Below are 17443 nucleotides of genomic sequence, written 5' to 3' on the forward strand. Positions count from 1 at the left end.
ACTGAAGAGTAGAAAAGCGGGAGGGCCGACGGGAGTTGTGGGAGATATGTTGAAGGCAGCGGGAAATTGGGGTGTGCAGAGAATGACAGAGATCTGCAATCTGGTGGTGAAAGAAGGCCGCATTCCAGTGGATTGGGAACTGAGTACCCTCGTCCCTCCATACAAGGGGAAAGGTGACCCTCTGGACTGTGGCTCTTATCGAGCGATAAAGTTATTGGAGCATGGAATGAAGGTATTGGAAAGGGTGTTGGAAAGGAGGATAAGGAAGAAAGTGAAGATTGACGAAATGCAGTTTGGATTTATGCCAGGAAGAGGAACGACAGACGCGCTTTTTATTCTGAGGCAGTTGCAGGAGAAGTACATGGAGAAGAGGAAGAAGTTGTTTCTTGGGTTTGTTGATCTGGAGAAAGCATTCGATAGGGTTCCACATGAAGTAGTGACATGGGCATTGAGGAAGTTAGGAGTGGAGGAATGGTTGATCAGAGTAGTGATGACAATGTACAAAAGAGCGCGCACAGCTGTAAGGACGGGGGACGGGAACAGTGGTGAGTTTGAGGTGAAGGTGGGAGTGCATCAGGGGTCGGTACTAAGTCCACTACTATTTGTAGCTGTGATGGAGGTGCTGGCTCGGAACGTAAAGGAGGGTTTACCGTGGGAGTTGTTGTATGCAGATGATCTGGTGTTGATTGCAGAAAGTATGGATGGACTGAAGGAGAAGATGAACAAGTAGAAGGAATGTATGGAGACAAAAGGTCTGAAGGTGAATATCGGAAAAACGAAGGTGATGGCAAGTGGTAAAGCATGTGGTGAGGTGGAAAGAACTGGGAAGTGGCCGTGTGCTGTGTACAGGAAGGGTGTCGGAGTGAATTCCATTCAATGTACAATGTGTGCTGATGGCCTCTAAAGGCCTCTGGTGGCGTCTAAAGGCCTCTAAAGGTGGGTACAATGTGTGCTGAGTGGGTTCATCAAAAATGTAGTGGTTTGAGAGGGTCATTAACCAGTGTGGCAGCTACATTCAAGCGTAAGGTTTGCACAGAGGGAGCTGCAAATGGAGGAAATGTTGAGTTGGATCTTGGAGACGGCGTGAAGCTGGAAGGTGTGAAAACATTTTGTTACCTAGGAGACATGCTGAATGGAGAAGGTGGATCAGACTCGGCAATGGTTGCTGGAGTGAGATGTGCATGGAAGAAGTTTCGGGGAACTGAGTGGCGTGCTGACGAGGAGGGGAGTGTCGTTGAAGCTGAAGGGAAAGGTGTATGCTGCATGTGTGAGAAGTGTTATGATTTATGGGAGCGAGACATGGGTAATGAACATAGAGCAGCAATGAAGGCTGGAAAGGGTGGAAATGCGAATGGTTCGGTGGATGTGTGGAGTATCTTTGAGAGAGAGAGGAAGACAAATGATGAATTGCGAAAGATGATGGGAATATTGCCTGTGATGGATGCTGTGAAGAGGAACAGGTTGAGATGGTTTGGCCATGTGTTGAGGAAGGATGAAAGTGACTGGTTGAGAAGAGTGATGGAAATGAATGTAGAAGGAAGTAGAGGATGGGGAAGACCGAGAGAGACTTGGCTAAAGATGGTGGAAGAAGAAATGCGGGCAAGGGGGTTAACAAGGAGAGATGCAGAAAATAGGGCAAAATGGAGAAGATTGTCATTACATGGGGACCGCAAGGCTAACCCCCGCTCTAGCAGGGAAAATGGCCTTAAAATGCCTGTTGTTGTTGTACTCTTATTTTACTGAGGAGGTTGAACAAATTTTATGTTTGGAATTCGATCACTGAGCAATTTCTTCAAATACTTTCTCTGATTGTCTTTCAAGTTTACAATATTGTTTTTCTTAAGTATAGACAGGTGCATATTGTTTATTTTAGCCATATTCAACACCACCCCAGCATCAAACATCAGTGATGATTTAACATGCATAACAATCTGATCATCTGAAATTGCCCTCATCATATTATCATTGTCTACACGAGTGTCATTTGAACTTGTCCTTTGAGCACCCTGTATACAGCTACTATGATACCACTTTTCCTGAGCATGGGTATCACCAGGTTGATGTAAACTGGACAGTGATGCCCTGATATGATCATCCATGGTGTTAGCCTTGATGTTCAGGAGTGTTTGCCCACGATTGTCCGCCACAACCTTGTGAAGTTTTTCGTCATGATATTTGCATTTACCAGAAGTTGGAGCAAATATGCATACTTTCTCCGTAGGAACAGCACCCGCCTGTCTCTGTGGACGTCCTGTTGTTGATTTGGCTGGCCGGCCTCTTTTGACTGGCTGGGCTGGTGAATGAGTGTCAGAGCAGGCTCTTTTATTTTGGGCTCTTTCCAGACGTGTCTTATGAACAATTTTCTTACGACAGTCTGAATGATATCTGACCTGTTCTAGCTCTGATTGGGGTAGACTAGAAAGAAAATCTGCTGGAGGTCTCAAACTAACTTCCCCGAGGTCATCCAGGCTTTTTGCATCGCGCAATATATCACATATATTTTCAACATAAGGGTCAGCCACAAGGTTTCCAGAGTCACTCTTACACACCACACACACATGTGGTGTTGCAGTTGTTTCAGACATGTTTGATTTCTGTATATAGTCTTGATCGTTTGGAGCAGGATAACTTTGACTTGATTTGATGGAATCAGGAAGCTGAAATAGGTAATATAATGGGGATTAATAATAATAATAATTGAAACCAGCCCAACATTTGATGAACAAATTCAAGAAAAATTGACTTCGTATGAAAAGGGTTAAACAAATAAATTATGTTGCAATTTATTTTGGGCGATATGCGTATTTCTGCATAGAGATGTAAAACATTAGCTTGACATTGACCCTACTGCATGACCTTGACCTCAAATCGACTTGAAACCTGTTCAAAGTGATCAGGCATGTTTGAAAACTCTACAATAGACTCTCACAGCATGCGATTTGACCAATTAACTCCAGAGATATGCATATTTCGGCACAGAGACGTAAAAAAAATGACCTTGACCTTGATGCTACTGCATGACCTTGACCTCCAATCAGCTTGACAACATTTCCAAATGATCAGGCATATTTGCAAACCCTAAAAATGGACTCCAAAATCATTGAAATTGGTCAAGTAGTTCCAAAGATATGCCAATGTCTGTATTTTCCATGAGATGGCACCCATCTTGGAGTTTGGGCCCGAACACGCCCTTTTGGGCACCGAAAAAATCGTCACCCAAAATTTTTCTTTAATTCATATCCTAATGAAGTCAAATCAACCACTATCTCACTTTTTGCATCTGATGCCCACGCGACTGGTAAATACATACATGAGGCGCCCCACTAATGTGGATGTGCTGGATGATTTACATGTAGCACAAGCATGATAAAAACAAAATTGCTTTTACCTTTACCTTAATTCATCTCCTGAGAAGTAAACTGAGCCGTCGCATATCGAGGACCAAATCGAGTCAACGGCGCAAAAGTCGTGTTTCCAAGTTAGTATCCCTTTAGTGATGATGGCAGTTCTTCCACGAATCTGATACTAATCTTTGTTTTTATTGGGATTGCGAATGGGAACCGGAATTGTGATATCTCCTTATCAAAAGTAGTATTGTATGGTGTAGTCCATTTCACTTCCCACAAGACCAACTATCTTGGGACGTAGGTGTGTAAACTGCCATCTAATTGCAAAATATAGCACATATAATAAGGCACTCCCTGTTGGATATCTTTTCTGTACTCGGCCAAGAAATAGACATTTCATCTCCGTTAGTCATGGCTCCCACATCGGCTTGTCTAAGATGTATTCTCAAGTTTTGTTGCAGCTTGCACTGACTGATCCTTTTTCACCCTCTCATCCGGCAGATTTGGCAGTAAAGAGCTGTACATGGCATTCATGAATGATTTTTTGGAAACCGAGACCAGCAGCATGCATTCGTTGCTTGCGGACGTGTCCAGCACCGGAGGGTCTGGCGCAGGGCCCGAGTTTGACGGCCGGGTCGACCTCGGACTGGAGCTCGCGTTGCTCCATGACACGCTTTTTGACGTGCTTCCCACGCTCGGCAAGGTGCATAGCTGTGCATGCTCACGTAATGTTGACAACTGATCATGCACCTGATTTCTGTAAAAAGAAATTTCATGTGTTGCGCAAATAAAAGTAACTTCATAAAATGAGCCCTTTGGCTGGGTCTACGATGATGTAATGGACAATTGTACTGATTGTCTAGCACATGGATAATCTAATGGCAGCCTCACCAATTGATTTAATGATAGTAAGTATTTTTTTGTGTTAGTCTCATGGAAGAGCGAGAACACTGAACACAGCAGGATGAATGAAATGAATGAATGATCATTTTAAGGCCATTTTCCCCCTCTAGAGCGGGGGTTAGCCTTGCGGGCCCCATGCCAATCATGGTTTCCTGTTTGAGGCAATGTTTTTTTTTATGGCCGGATGCCCTTCCTGACGCCAACCCTTAGTTGCCTCTTACAATGCGCAGAAATACGGTGTACCTATTCTAAACCGGGGTACACACCGGGATCATTCATCCCAGCAAGCTGGTACTCAATTTGCCGACCTCGGAAGGATGACAGGCTGAGTCAACCCTCCTGCTGTTAATTCAGCGATCGACCGGGATTCGAACCCAGGATCCTAGGATCCCAAGCCAGCACCCTAACCGCTAAGCCAACACCAAGATGCAACAGGACAAAAGGAACAGTAGATGGAGGTGGGAAACATCGAGTGAAGCAGCATGTCCAAGGTAGAGTCACCTCGTCGGAATCCATATTGATAATCTGAGATGAGGCTGTTGAAGAAAAGGAAAGATTTAATATAAACTGCGATGATGGATTACATGGCCTTGCTGATGATTGGAAATAAGCAAACATATCTGTAATTAGGGGGGTTGGTTTTCACACCTTTTTATGTAATTCCGTGATAGTGACTGATTCTGAAGGAGATTTAAAATGACCGAGCGCAGATGATTGGGTGAAATGAGCAGACAGAGGAAATGCAAGAGCAACAAAGCAGGTTTTTACCTGTGACATGTCGCAGGTCTGCAAGAGCAACAAAGCAGGTTTATACCTGTGACATGTCACAGGTCTGCAAGAGCAACAAAGCAGGTTTTTACCTGTGACATGTCACAGTTGTCACAGGTCTGCAAGAGCAACAAAGCAGGTTTATACCTGTGACATGTCGCATGTCTGCAAGAGCAACAAAGCAGGTTTTTACCTGTGACATGTCGCAGGTCTGCAAGAGCAACAAAGCAGGTTTTTACCTGTGACATGTCGCAAGTCTGCAAGAGCAACAAAGCAGGTTTTTACCTGTGACATGTCGCAGGTCTGCAAGAGCAACAAAGCAGGTTTTTACCTGTGACATGTCGCATGTCTGCAAGAGCAACAAAGCAGGTTTTTACCTGTGAAATGTCGCAGGTCTGCAAGAGCAACAAAGCAGGTTTTTACCTGTGACATGTCGCAGGACTGCAAGAGCAACAAAGCAGGTTTTTACCTGTGACATGTCGCAGGACTGCAAGAGCAACAAAGCAGGTTTTTACCTGTGACATGTCACAGGTCTGCAAGAGCAACAAAGCAGGTTTTTACCTGTGAAATATCACAGGTCTGCAAGAGCAACAAAGCAGGTTTTTACCTGTGAGATGTCGCAGGTCTACAAGAGCAACCAAGCAGGTTTTTACCTGTGACATGTCGCAGCAGGTCTACAAGAGCAACCAAGCAGGTTTTTACCTGTGACATGTCGCAGCAGGTCTGCAAGAGCAGCAAAGCAGGTTTTTACCTATGAAATATCACAGATCTGCAAGAGAAACAAAGCAGGTTTTTACCTGTGACATGTTGCAGGTCTGCAAGAGCAACAAAGCAGGTTTTTACCTGTGACATGTCACAGGTCTACAAGAGCAACAAAGCAGGTTTTTACCTGTGACATGTCACAGGTCTACAAGAGCAACAAAGCAGGTTTTTACCTGTGAGATATCGCAGGATTGCAAGAGCAACAAAGCAGGTTTTTACCTGTGAGATGTTGCAGGTCTACAAGAGCAAGAAAGCAGGTTTTTACCTGTAACATGTCGCAGGTCAGCAAGAGCAACAAAGCAGGTTTTTACCTGTGACATGTCGCAGCAGGTCTACAAGAGCAACAAAGCAGGTTTTTACCTGTGACATGTCGCAGGTCTACAAGAGCAACAAAGCAGGTTTTTACCTGTGAGATATCGCAGGTCTACAAGAGCTTCAAGATGTTGTTGTTGTTGTTGTTGTTGTTGTTGTTGTTGTTGTTGTTGTTGTGTGTTGCGGTCCTTGTTTTGTCATAAACATAAGCTTGCCTTGTGCTCTTGTCACTTACACCTCATCCAACAAATTTAGTCATAAGTACAAAACTATGCTGTACAATTGTTTTTTTTTGAAATGAGCCTCAATTTCACCGACTTTCATGTTGTTACACAAAATTCAGTGGCATAAAAAAATTCATTCCGTGTCGTGGGAAAATCTTCATTCTTCACTTATAACCCGAAAATCCGACACGAATGCAGGCCTGGGGCCTTCGAGGCCCCGCATAAATATTGTTGTACTACAATGTTATATCGTTATTTTCTTGATATGAGCCTCATTATATGCTCCTATAACTTGGTTACAAATAATTCAGTGACAAAAATATGAAAATTAAAAAACGTTACACGAATACATTCACGGGGCCTCCGAGGCCCAATGGCTGCATAGGTGTATGATTTTTGACAGTTGTGGTCATATACATTCTAAATAAAAGGATTAGTGAATCATATTTTTTGAGCAAATACTCCTCCATGAGCCTCAACTATTTAGAGGGGAAAAAAGGTGAAAACCCAAGAACAAAAAATTTATTTTGCAAAAAAAAAAAAGGATTCATTACTTGTATGGGATTCTTCCAACTAATCGGATCAATGATTCACATTTTCTGAGCAAATACACATCCATAAGCATCGACTTGGATTGAAAAAGGATATGAAAGAAAAAAAAAAATCTCAAAAAAAAAAAAATACAATAACATTACACGAATACATCCGTTGGGCCTCCGAGGCCCAATGGCTACGTTTATGTAGGATTTTTGACGCCTGCATCTAAGAGTTAAAGGGACCAACTAAAAAAAATTGAAAAATAATGTCTTTAATCTTAAACAGTCTTCTTCAAAGGGACTAACTAAAAAAAATTGAAAAATAAGGTCTTAAATCTTAAACGGTCTCCTTCAAAGGGACTAACTAAAAAAAAATTGAAAAATGTTAACTCTGAAGCCAAGCCAAGCAAAGTCAAAGCAAGTCAAAGCCAAGAATGTTAACTCTGAGCCACCCTGTGAGTCCCGTTGTTATTTACTTTTACCGTCCACGACATGAATTGCTTATTATGTCCACATTCGACAGATTCCTTGTGCCTTTAGCTTTAGTCTCATTCGTTTAACTGCAGTCTACTTTAGTCAAATACTTTTTGTCATGCTAGGCCTAAGGCTCTCCCTTCCTTGTCTCAACCTTGTCCTCTCTGCTGCTTTTCCCTCATCCATATTAACTAGGGCATGCCCGTACTATATCTATATCTAAAATTATATCCCCCCCCTCTATTTACATGAAATGGTTTGGTCCAAAGCGAACGGCTTGCGAGTGGTGACAATCCCCCCCCTCTATTTACATGCAATGGTTTGGTCCAAAGCGAACGGCTTCCGGAGTTTGGTAAAGAAATCGCCATCGCGTGCACAAACGCGCAGGAAAGCGAATGAATCGCAAATTCGTTTTTATTAGTTGTAAAACATAGTTTAACGCCAACATAGTTTGCAAACGTGAAATAAATGAATACGCTGTCAAATGTGCCATCCGAGGCAGTGTGCCCGCCACGTTCGGCACACGCGATCGTTCGCTGCTCTCTGATTGGTTGAATCGTTTTTTGGACATAGCTCGGTAAGTAATTGTCCGATTAATATGAAACCTTGAAAAGGCACATCCTCGGGTCCCCAGCAATATACCTGGCAAGTTAAAAGTATATCGGACCCGTGGTTGTCGAGAAACAGCGGTCACAGACAAACAAACGTACAGACAGACAGACAGAGATTACTGGAATTATAGATAGATAACGTTTTTGAAAATCCCTTTTTCACAGCTCTGATCAGCTATGGCTCATGGAGGAGTATGTACATTAGAGTGCATCAAAATATACATTTGTAACCTATTGTTCTGTTCAGGTGATAAAGTGTTCCCATTCATGTTGTTACAACATATGCAAAATATTTTTGCAATATATGGTGATTTAGAGGTGCAACGGCCATAAGCTAGGTTTGACGTCCCAGGCGCAGGCGCAGTGGGCGCACCGCCGCTCGCTTCGTCGAATCAGAGTTCAGTCGCCATCCAATCACAGCGAATGTGTACTGTACAACTGTACATCAAGGTCCAAGGAGGATTTCAGCAATCAGCAGTGAACCGCGCTTCGCTTCAGTCATTTCTCAGGTAAATATGTCGAAAGTAATAGACGAGAAGCTAATATCGCTGGTACAGAATGGCAGCCAATTTAGTTTGACACATCTCTGTCCAACTACAATGATGCGTCCTGGAAGGAAGTCGTGTGGAAAGCTATCGGCGGCCAGTTGGTTTGTCGGGCGAGCGATAATCAGGGTCACTTTCACCATTTCAGCCTATTTAGTGTTATTTCAGCGATGTTTTTTCACACTGATTGACTGATTTGTGATTGCGCAAAACTGCATATTGTTATCAATACAACGAAGCAGTAACATGTTGACGTTGTCGGTGAAAGATGGCGGATTGGCTGTGGTGGTAGCTACCTACTTTTTGCTAGTCATCCAGTTAGGGCAGCTGGCTAGTTTTTGCTAGTCATCTAGTTAGCTAGCATTAGTTCTCACACAGGCCAGGCGCTCCAGTAAGGCTACAGCTCGACAGGTAGATGCAATGGTGTGCAACTTAGATGCCACATTCCCACTTTGGTCTCCGAACACGGAGCAGCAGATCCGCAATCCAGAGGACATTGCTTTCCTGGCCAGCATGAAGGGAGACAGAGTGGCCACATTTGGCGCATTCGATGCCAAGCTGCAATCCAAGGTCAAGCGGCGACAGAATCGTGAAGCTGGGGCAGCAGCCCGGCAGGCACGCTTTACCAAGGAGCAGCAGGAAATGAGTATGACGTCCAACATGGCGATGTTGGAGACTATGGAGAGTGAAAGTGATGAGGTTAGCGATACAAATGAAATGGCCACTATACCAGCTGAGGACACACCATCTACATCCTGCAAACATAAAAAGACTGGCACCACAGCCTTCGTTCCACCCGACATCCTCAGTCGGCCGAGTCTCGTGTCACTGGCTACACGGTTGAAGATCACACCAATGCAGCAGGCTGCCTTCACGCGTGCCATGATCACAGAGTCGGGCGGTAATTGTGAAAATGTTTCAGCATCCTATGCAACAGCAGACCGATCACGCCGTCAAGTGCTGGAGGCTGTCAATGAAGAACACCAAAAGCAGTGGACACCATCTCCTATGTGCACCCTGCACTGGGACAGCAAGTTGACACCGACGCTCACCAATGTGCGCCAGTTGGAGGAGCGTTTGACTGTGGTAGTTGGTGATGCGGAGCAGCTCAAACTGCTTGGTGTGCCAGCATATTCAAAGGGTAAAGACGAGGCATGTGGAGATATCATCGCCCGGCTGACATGCAAGCTACTGCAGGACTGGTGCTGTGCCGACCAGGTTGTCAACATGGCATTTGACACCACTGCATCTAACACAGGCCATCGCACAGCAGCCTGCATTGCCATCCAGCTCCGCCTTGGTAGACCACTGCTCTGGTCCGGGTGCCGACATCACATTGGTGAGGTGCTCCTCAGCCACATTTACACTGGCCTCAAGGTGGAGACCTCATGCTCACCCGAGGTTACCTTGTTTAGGCGTCTGCAGGCCAACTGGGACTTGCTGCCGCACAAATACAGTGGCCCTTTGTCCCGCTACATTATTGCCAACACCGAACCACCGTTCCTGGGCAGGTTACGTGATGAACTCACCGTGTGTGCTGCAGCAGTGATGGACTACAAGCGAGGCGACTATCACGAGTTTGTGCAGCTGTGTCTTGTCTATCTGGGTGCAGATGATGCAGCACAGACTCCAGTAAACTTCCAAAGGCCGGGAGCGCTGCACAAGGCACGTTGGATGGCTAAGCTCCTCTACACACTCAAGCTGGCTTTGCTGGAGCAGCATATCGCCTTGCTTCCCCAGGGCACCATCACCACACGGCAGCAGGTGCCGAAGATTCGGGCGTTTGCCAACTTCATTATGCACATTTACGCAACATGGTGGCTGACCTGTGACACAGCCGTAGATGCCCCATGGAATGACCTCAAACTCTACCACAACCTGTACGCTTACAAGTCTGTTGATGAGGGCATTGCAACATCAGCCATTAAAGCACTGGAGAGGCACCTCTGGTACCTGACTGGTGAGATGCTTCCCCTGGCACTCTTCAGCACCAAGGTGCCAGCTGATGAGCGGCGTGCACTTGCGGATGCCATCTTGGATCACAAGCCAGATCTTCCTATGCGAGCCCCACAGCAGCGCTTTGGCACTGGTTTCGGCAAGCCAAAGTTCCCAGTCCTCTCGCCGACCACCAGGTTGGCCGACCTTGCCAACCCAGACTGCTGGTTCGGTATGCACCAGCTGCACATCGATCCAGCATTTCTCTCACTCAATGTAGAGGAGTGGGCTACAAGTGCATCATTCCAGGCAGGTGTGGTGAATGTGCGTGCCATCAACGTTGTGAATGACTGTGCCGAGCGTGGGGTCAAACTCACATCAGACTTTGTGGCAGCAGCCAAGAGTGAGCAACATCTGCAGAATGTGCTGCAAGCAGTTGAGCATGACCGCTCTGAGCAGCCCAATCTTCGCCGCTGCAAGCGCCAGCGGAAAACAGTGAAGGACTAGGACTCAATTTTCAAACATTTTTCAGTGATGTTCAATGAAAATGTCAATGTTTATTTTTAAATAAACACATCTTTCTCTTTCCAATAACATCTTCTCAAAAAGTATTTGTTTTATTTGTTTAGAAATTGATGTCATATTAATAGGAAATGGGAGTTCTAAAAGCACCGAAAATTGAAATTTTACCAAAATTTGACATGCTGCGTTGCACCTCTAAATCTGAAAGAATTTTCCCCAAACTTTGCAAAGATTATTTGTATAGACATTGGAACAAAATTCCAAAAAAACAGATTGATACTTTGACATTAAAATTTTTGCATTGCATTTTGATGCCCCGTAATGTACATAGACCCAATGGAGACAAGGACATTATGAGGAAATGGACAAATCAACAGTGTATACATACACGGAAACGAAAAACAATACACACCGGAATCCCACCATCTTGACCCACATACTCAAATTGGAACACGAATCAAGCAAACCCAAATATGATACAACCGTAGATAGCTCTTTGATTCATTCGCTCACCCTGCTTTTGCTCTACCTTCTGACTTAATCATCAATAATATGAACACCTGTTGTTGTTTACCATAAAACTTAACCAAAACAAACTTGTCACCTCGATGATCAAATTCTCGCTCGTGCGACCATTTCCGTCTTTTTCATGCCCAGTGCCCATCGTTCGATCCCACATCTGAGGATTTCAACCAAATAAATGACTGATTAAATCTATCATCAACCTTTAGCGTAAACCAATTTGTAGACGTAAGTACCACAGGTACACTCTGGCATGTTCCTTGTATGAATAGCAATTCTGATGAAACTTGACCACCACCTTAATCACCCATGTTGTACCAAAGTTTGTTCCTGGCATTTAAAAAATCGGGGTCTGAGGAGGTACACGTGGTGGGAGGGGAGGGGGGGGGGGGGAGTGCCCCCCAAAATAGGTATTTTTTTGTTTGTTTGTTTAAAGTCCTATGATTATGTTCGTATGAAATCTACCTGCTGCCCTGTCTTCTAGCAACCATTGAAATTGGTTTAAAATACCTTTAGTCAGTGTAGTATGCTGTTAATTCTACCAGGTGAGCGCCAGCTGTATTGCCCCTATGTTTGGGACCTTGAAGTGTAACTTTTCTTGCATGTCCAGATATAGTGGTGGTATATATTTTTCCGTTTACCAGGTAACCTTTTACCTCTGTGTTCCCCGTAAAAAGAAAGATGGCGATTTTGGACAAACACCAAACAGTTGTACAATTTTACCACACACCTTGTGACTCCAAAGTGTGTCCTTTCAGTCTTCGATGGATTTTATAATCTGAAAGGCGATGAGAGTATGTTAAGAGATGTGCTTGATGCTTGAGCATTTTCACCCTTCGTCAGAGCCAATGAAGGGCCCTTTTTGCTTTGACCAAGGTATGGCACCACAAAACATCAGGCACACTTCACTTCCTATTGTTGTTAACGTACTCTAATTGCCTTTCACTTGATAAAATCCGTTGTTTACCACGGTAACTAAAACAGGCTGACACTCTCCTTAACAGAGACTTGTATTGAGTTGTATTTTGAGCCGTCTGCCGGCTTGTTGAGTACTGTATACATTACGATCATGTCATGTTTTGTTTGTCAAACTGTAGCATCACTTCAAGTTTGTTATTTATACATGAGCAGAAGCATATTTCTCATCATCCTATTTCGTTGTTTCTTGGCTGAAAATTGACATTTTAATCACACGTCTCAATTTGCCACGAAAGTGAAGTTAGATGCACATGTATGCTGAATGTAATTGAAATGATATTCATACAAATGTGTACATTGGGCTTTGTCTTAGGCTGCTTTGGCACAACTCGGACCTCTGCCTCAGCTCGTGAATGACCTCATGGCCGACCTCGCATCTCCTCCACCGATCAATCAGCAGCTGCACCGCCTCTCGGGTCGCTTCAGTTCCACACCCAATGTCAGCGGCAGCATCTCGTCCGGCCTACAGAGCATTGTCGAAGATGAGGAAAAGTACGGTTGGGTTATAACGCCGTATTTTTGATCATGACAAAATCATTAGTGTTCAAAAGGTTATGGATACATTGGGCTTTCAGAAGCTGTATCTGATCAAACGAGTCTGTTTTTTAAACAGGAAAATCTACTTTATTTTTTGTTCTTAATACAATAAAATAAACTTAATTTAATGTTCTTAACACAGGAAAACATACTTTATTTTATGTTCTTAATACAGGAATAATAATTCAAATATTTTAATAAGTCTATACAACAACAACAACATGCATTTTAAGGCCATTTTCCCTGCTAGAGCGGGGGTTAGCCTTGCGGTCCCCATGACAATCTTCTCCATTTTGCCCTATTTTCTGCATCTCTCCTTGTTAACCCCCTTGCCCACATTTAAGAGTTAACCCCCTTGCCCAAGTCTATGGGATACATTATTCAATCAAAAGCAAGGATCCAATCACATTGCACCTAGCCTCACACAGCCAATCAGCGTAACTGCGAACGGACAGCCATATCTGTCATATATATATACATATATATATATAGATATACATACATATATATGCATACATATATACAGTGCTGTATATACAGCCTGGTGTTTGGCTAGCGGCTAGGGTGCCAGCTTAGGATCCTAGGATCCTGGGTTTGAATCCCGGTCGATCGCTGAATTAACGCCAGGGGAGTTGACTCAGCCTGTCATCCTTCCGAGGTCGGCAAATTGAGTACCAGTTCACTGGTAATTCCCTGTTTGTCGTAAAAAGGCGACAAAACGGGTTGGCGGCAGGAAGGGCATCCGGCCGTAAAACATTGCTTCAAAAAGGGGACCAAAAAAACAACAACAACCATGGTCCCCGAAAAAGGCCAACCCCCGCTTGCGGGGAAAAATGGCCTCTAAAGGTGGTTTTATATACATACATATATATACAGTGCATTCAGAAAGTATTCAGACCCCTGCACTTTTTTCACATTTTGTTATGTTGCAGCCTTATGCTGAAATCGTTTAAATTCATTTTTCCCTCATGAATCTGCACTCAATACCCCATAATGACAAAGAGAAAACAGGATTTTAGAAAGTTTTGCAAATTTATTAAAAAGAAAAAACTGAAATATCACATTGACATAAGTATTCAGACCCTTAACTCAGTACTTAGTTGAAGCACCTTTGGCAGCGATTACAGCCTCGAGTCTTCTTGTGTATGACGCGACAAGCTTTGCACACCTGGATTTGGGGATTTTCTGCCATTCTTCTCTGCAGATCCTCTCAAGCTCTGTCAGGTTGGATGGGGACCGTCGGTGGACAGCCATTTTCAGGTCTCTCCAGAGATGTTCGATTGGATTCAAGTCAGGGCTCTGGCTGGGCCACTCAAGGACCTTCACAGAGTTATCCCTAAGCCACTCCTGCATTGTCTTGGCTGTGTGCTTAGGGTGATTGTCCTGTTGGAAGGTGAACCTTCGGCTCAGTCTGAGGTCCTGAGCGCTCTGTTTCAGGTTTTCATTAAGGATATCTCTGTACTTTGCTCCGTTCATTGCTCCCTCAACCCTGACCAGTCCCCCAGTCCCTGCTGCTGAAAAACACCCCCACAGCATGATGCTGCCACCACCATGCTTCACTGTTGGGATGGTATTGGGCAGGTGATGAGCAGTGCCTGGTTTCCTCCAGACATGACGCTTAGAATTGAGGCCAAACAGTTCAATGTTGGTATCTTCAGACCACAGAATCTTGTTTCTCACAGTCTGAGAGTCCTTTAGGTGCTTTTTTGGAAACTCCAAGCGGGCTTTCATGTGTCTTTCACTGAGGAGAAGCTTCTGTCTGGCCACTCTGCCATAAAGCCCAGATCGGTGGAGTGTTGCAGTTTGGCCGGGCGGCCAGCTCTAGGAAAGTCCTGGTTGTTCCAAACTTCTTCCATTTAAGAATTATGGATGCCACTGTGGTCTTGGGAACCTGCAATGCAGCAGAATTTTTTTTTGTAGGCTTCCCCAGATCTGTACCTCGACACAATCCTGTCTGAGCTCTGCAGGCAGTTCCTTCGACCTCATGGCTTGGTTTTTGCTCTGATATGCATTGTCAGCTGTGAGACCTTATATAGACAGGTGTGTGCCTTGCCAAACCATGTCCAATCAATTACATTTACCACAGGTGGACTCCAATCAAGGTGCAGAAACATCTCAAAGATGATCAAGAGAAATGGGAGGCACCTGACCTAAATTTCAAGTGTCATAGCAAAGGGTATGAATACTTATGTCAATGTGATATTTCAGTTTTTTCTTTTTAATAAATTTGCAAAACTTTCTAAAATCCTGTTTTCTCTTTGTCATTATGGGATATTGAGTGGAGATTGATGAGGGAAAAAATGAATTTAAACGATTTCAGCACAAGGCTGCAACATAACAAAATGTGAAAAAAGTGAAGGGGTCTGAATACTTTCTGAATGCACTGTGTGTATATATATATATATTGGTTGCTCCTGCCCCTCTGACCCACCAAACACTTCCACCTTTCTGCCTTGAGCAGTGGTAAAACATACCATCTGGACGTGCCTGTATCGCAACAGTATGCTGAGCCGCTGATTGTCTTTAAATTGTATTTTCACCTCCATCGGTCATGTCGATCTGCCATCTTACCGGCACCGCCATTGACATCTCCCCTCACAACACCTTCTCACAGTTGGCAACTCTCTTTGCCTTCTTATTCTTGTACTTCTTGTTCTTCTTCCTATTTTGTGCAATTCTCCAGGATGGAGAATATATCTCATGTGCTGTTTATATATCTCATGTGCCATGCACTGAAGAACTCTGAGCTTGGTGTTTTTCCTGTAAAGTTTATTTCCATGTATATATATATATATTTATTTATTTATTTATTGATTGATTGATTGATTGATTGATTGATTGATTGATTGATTGATTGATTGTATAAGATAGTGACAAGCTTGCTTATTCGTTTTTCAGTCATAAAGACGTTTTTTTGTATTCCAGTCGTTGTAGCAGGTTTTGTTTTCCATGTGTTCGTTTGGTCTTCTTAACTTGCACGATATTTTGAACCATTTAATCTGTTCTGCAATTTGGATATGGGGCCATATAATGGTTGTAAATTGGCATGTGGACAATCGTGATCCTCGATCCTCGATTACGTGAACTATAGTTTAGAGGTTGGTGATATCGATGGAGCTTGTGAGTCAAATTTGGTTTGTTTTTTGAGCTTTTTGGCAGGACATAGTGTTAATGGCAGAAAGATGATTATCATGAATGGAAAAATATAGCTTTTGAATCGAAGGATGTATAAAATCCTGTTCAGGTAGTCAATACAAAATAGCCTGCTGTTGTAAAAGGGAATGTGATGTTTTTTTTAATGTACAAATGAATGTAAAAAACGGCAACAAGCCTCAAATTGTTTTTGAATAACAAAAACATTTGAAATTGTGCTGGAAGTGTATCGGATTGAAATCCACATGGATTCAATCTCTGGATGGAGAGAGAAAATGCTGTGGATGCTTTGGATCGGTTATGCTATAAAATGGCACATCTCTGTTACAAATCTTTTTTCACACAATTAATCAGTAATTGAAGCTGTAATCTGCTGTAATCCAAGGACAAAATTGTGGACTATTGTATTTGAAAGTACTAGGGCGTGCCCGTACGTGGGTGCAAAAAAACATGCGTGCAAACAACAACAACAAAAAAAAACTTTGAAACCACGTGGCAGTAACGACCACAGAACCCCCCCCCCCCTCTATTTACATGAAATGGTTTGGTTCATTCGCAAAGCCAAAGCGAACGGCTTGCGAGTACGGTGACCATACCTTGGGAACCACTTGTCCGATTAATTTCAAACCTTGAAAAGGCACATCCTCAGGTCCCCAGCAATATATCTGGCAAGTTTCAATTAGATCGGACCCGTGGTTGTCGAGAAACAGCGGTCACAGACAAACACACACACACACACACACACAGACACACACACATACACACAGAGATTACTGGAATTATAGATAGATGTTCTTGTAACTGATGCTTGTAGTCAGGAAGGAGCAGTAATATTGTACGTCGGTCCTCTTCAGATCCACGGCCGTGCGTACGTCTTGTACCAGCCGAGCCGGCGAGCAACAGCAGGTCCACCACGAGCCGAGCCCCAAGGTCTCGGCACCGTCGACGTCTTTGGATGTCCAACCCCAACGCGGACTTCCGGTGCACTGGGGTACCGGCAAAAGTCAGTCTCTGCTCAATTTGCAACCCGTAGAAGGCACCAGGACACCTGCACTGTGCTTCCAGAATCCACTATACGACGTTCCTCAGAACGCACATGCCGAGAGACTGTCGGAGTGGTCCCCAATGGGATCGGGATCTGCACGCGAGGACGAGACGAAACACCACACGTACTGCAGTTCTGAGGATCAGGGGAGGCACGGAGGCTTGTCTTTGGCCTTCGCTGCCCACCGGCTTCCTATGGTAGCTCAGCAGGCAAAGCTGAAAAGTCTGACAATCGGCATGGCACGAGTGGAAGGTGAGATGCACTTTCTT

The 17443-nt window shown here is 44.1% G+C and overlaps 1 protein-coding gene across 5 annotated transcripts in view; it reads left to right on the plus strand.

The window, feature by feature from the left end:
- LOC137422858 (ras GTPase-activating protein nGAP) overlaps positions 1–17443 on the plus strand; it is a 205479-nt gene that overhangs the window by 167193 nt on the left and 20843 nt on the right. For all 5 annotated transcript variants that reach the window (XM_078775063.1, XM_078775060.1, XM_078775061.1 and 2 more), the window contains 3 exons: positions 3849–4050; positions 12753–12931; positions 16984–17426. In XM_078775063.1, coding sequence (XP_078631189.1) covers positions 3849–4050; positions 12753–12931; positions 16984–17426 — 824 coding nt within the window. The remainder of the gene's footprint in view (positions 1–3848; positions 4051–12752; positions 12932–16983; positions 17427–17443) is intronic.

The sequence above is a fragment of the Myxine glutinosa genome, chromosome 3, assembly GCF_964187855.1.
Source record: "Myxine glutinosa chromosome 3, kmMyxGlut1.1, whole genome shotgun sequence".
Lineage (NCBI taxonomy): Eukaryota > Metazoa > Chordata > Myxini > Myxiniformes > Myxinidae > Myxine > Myxine glutinosa.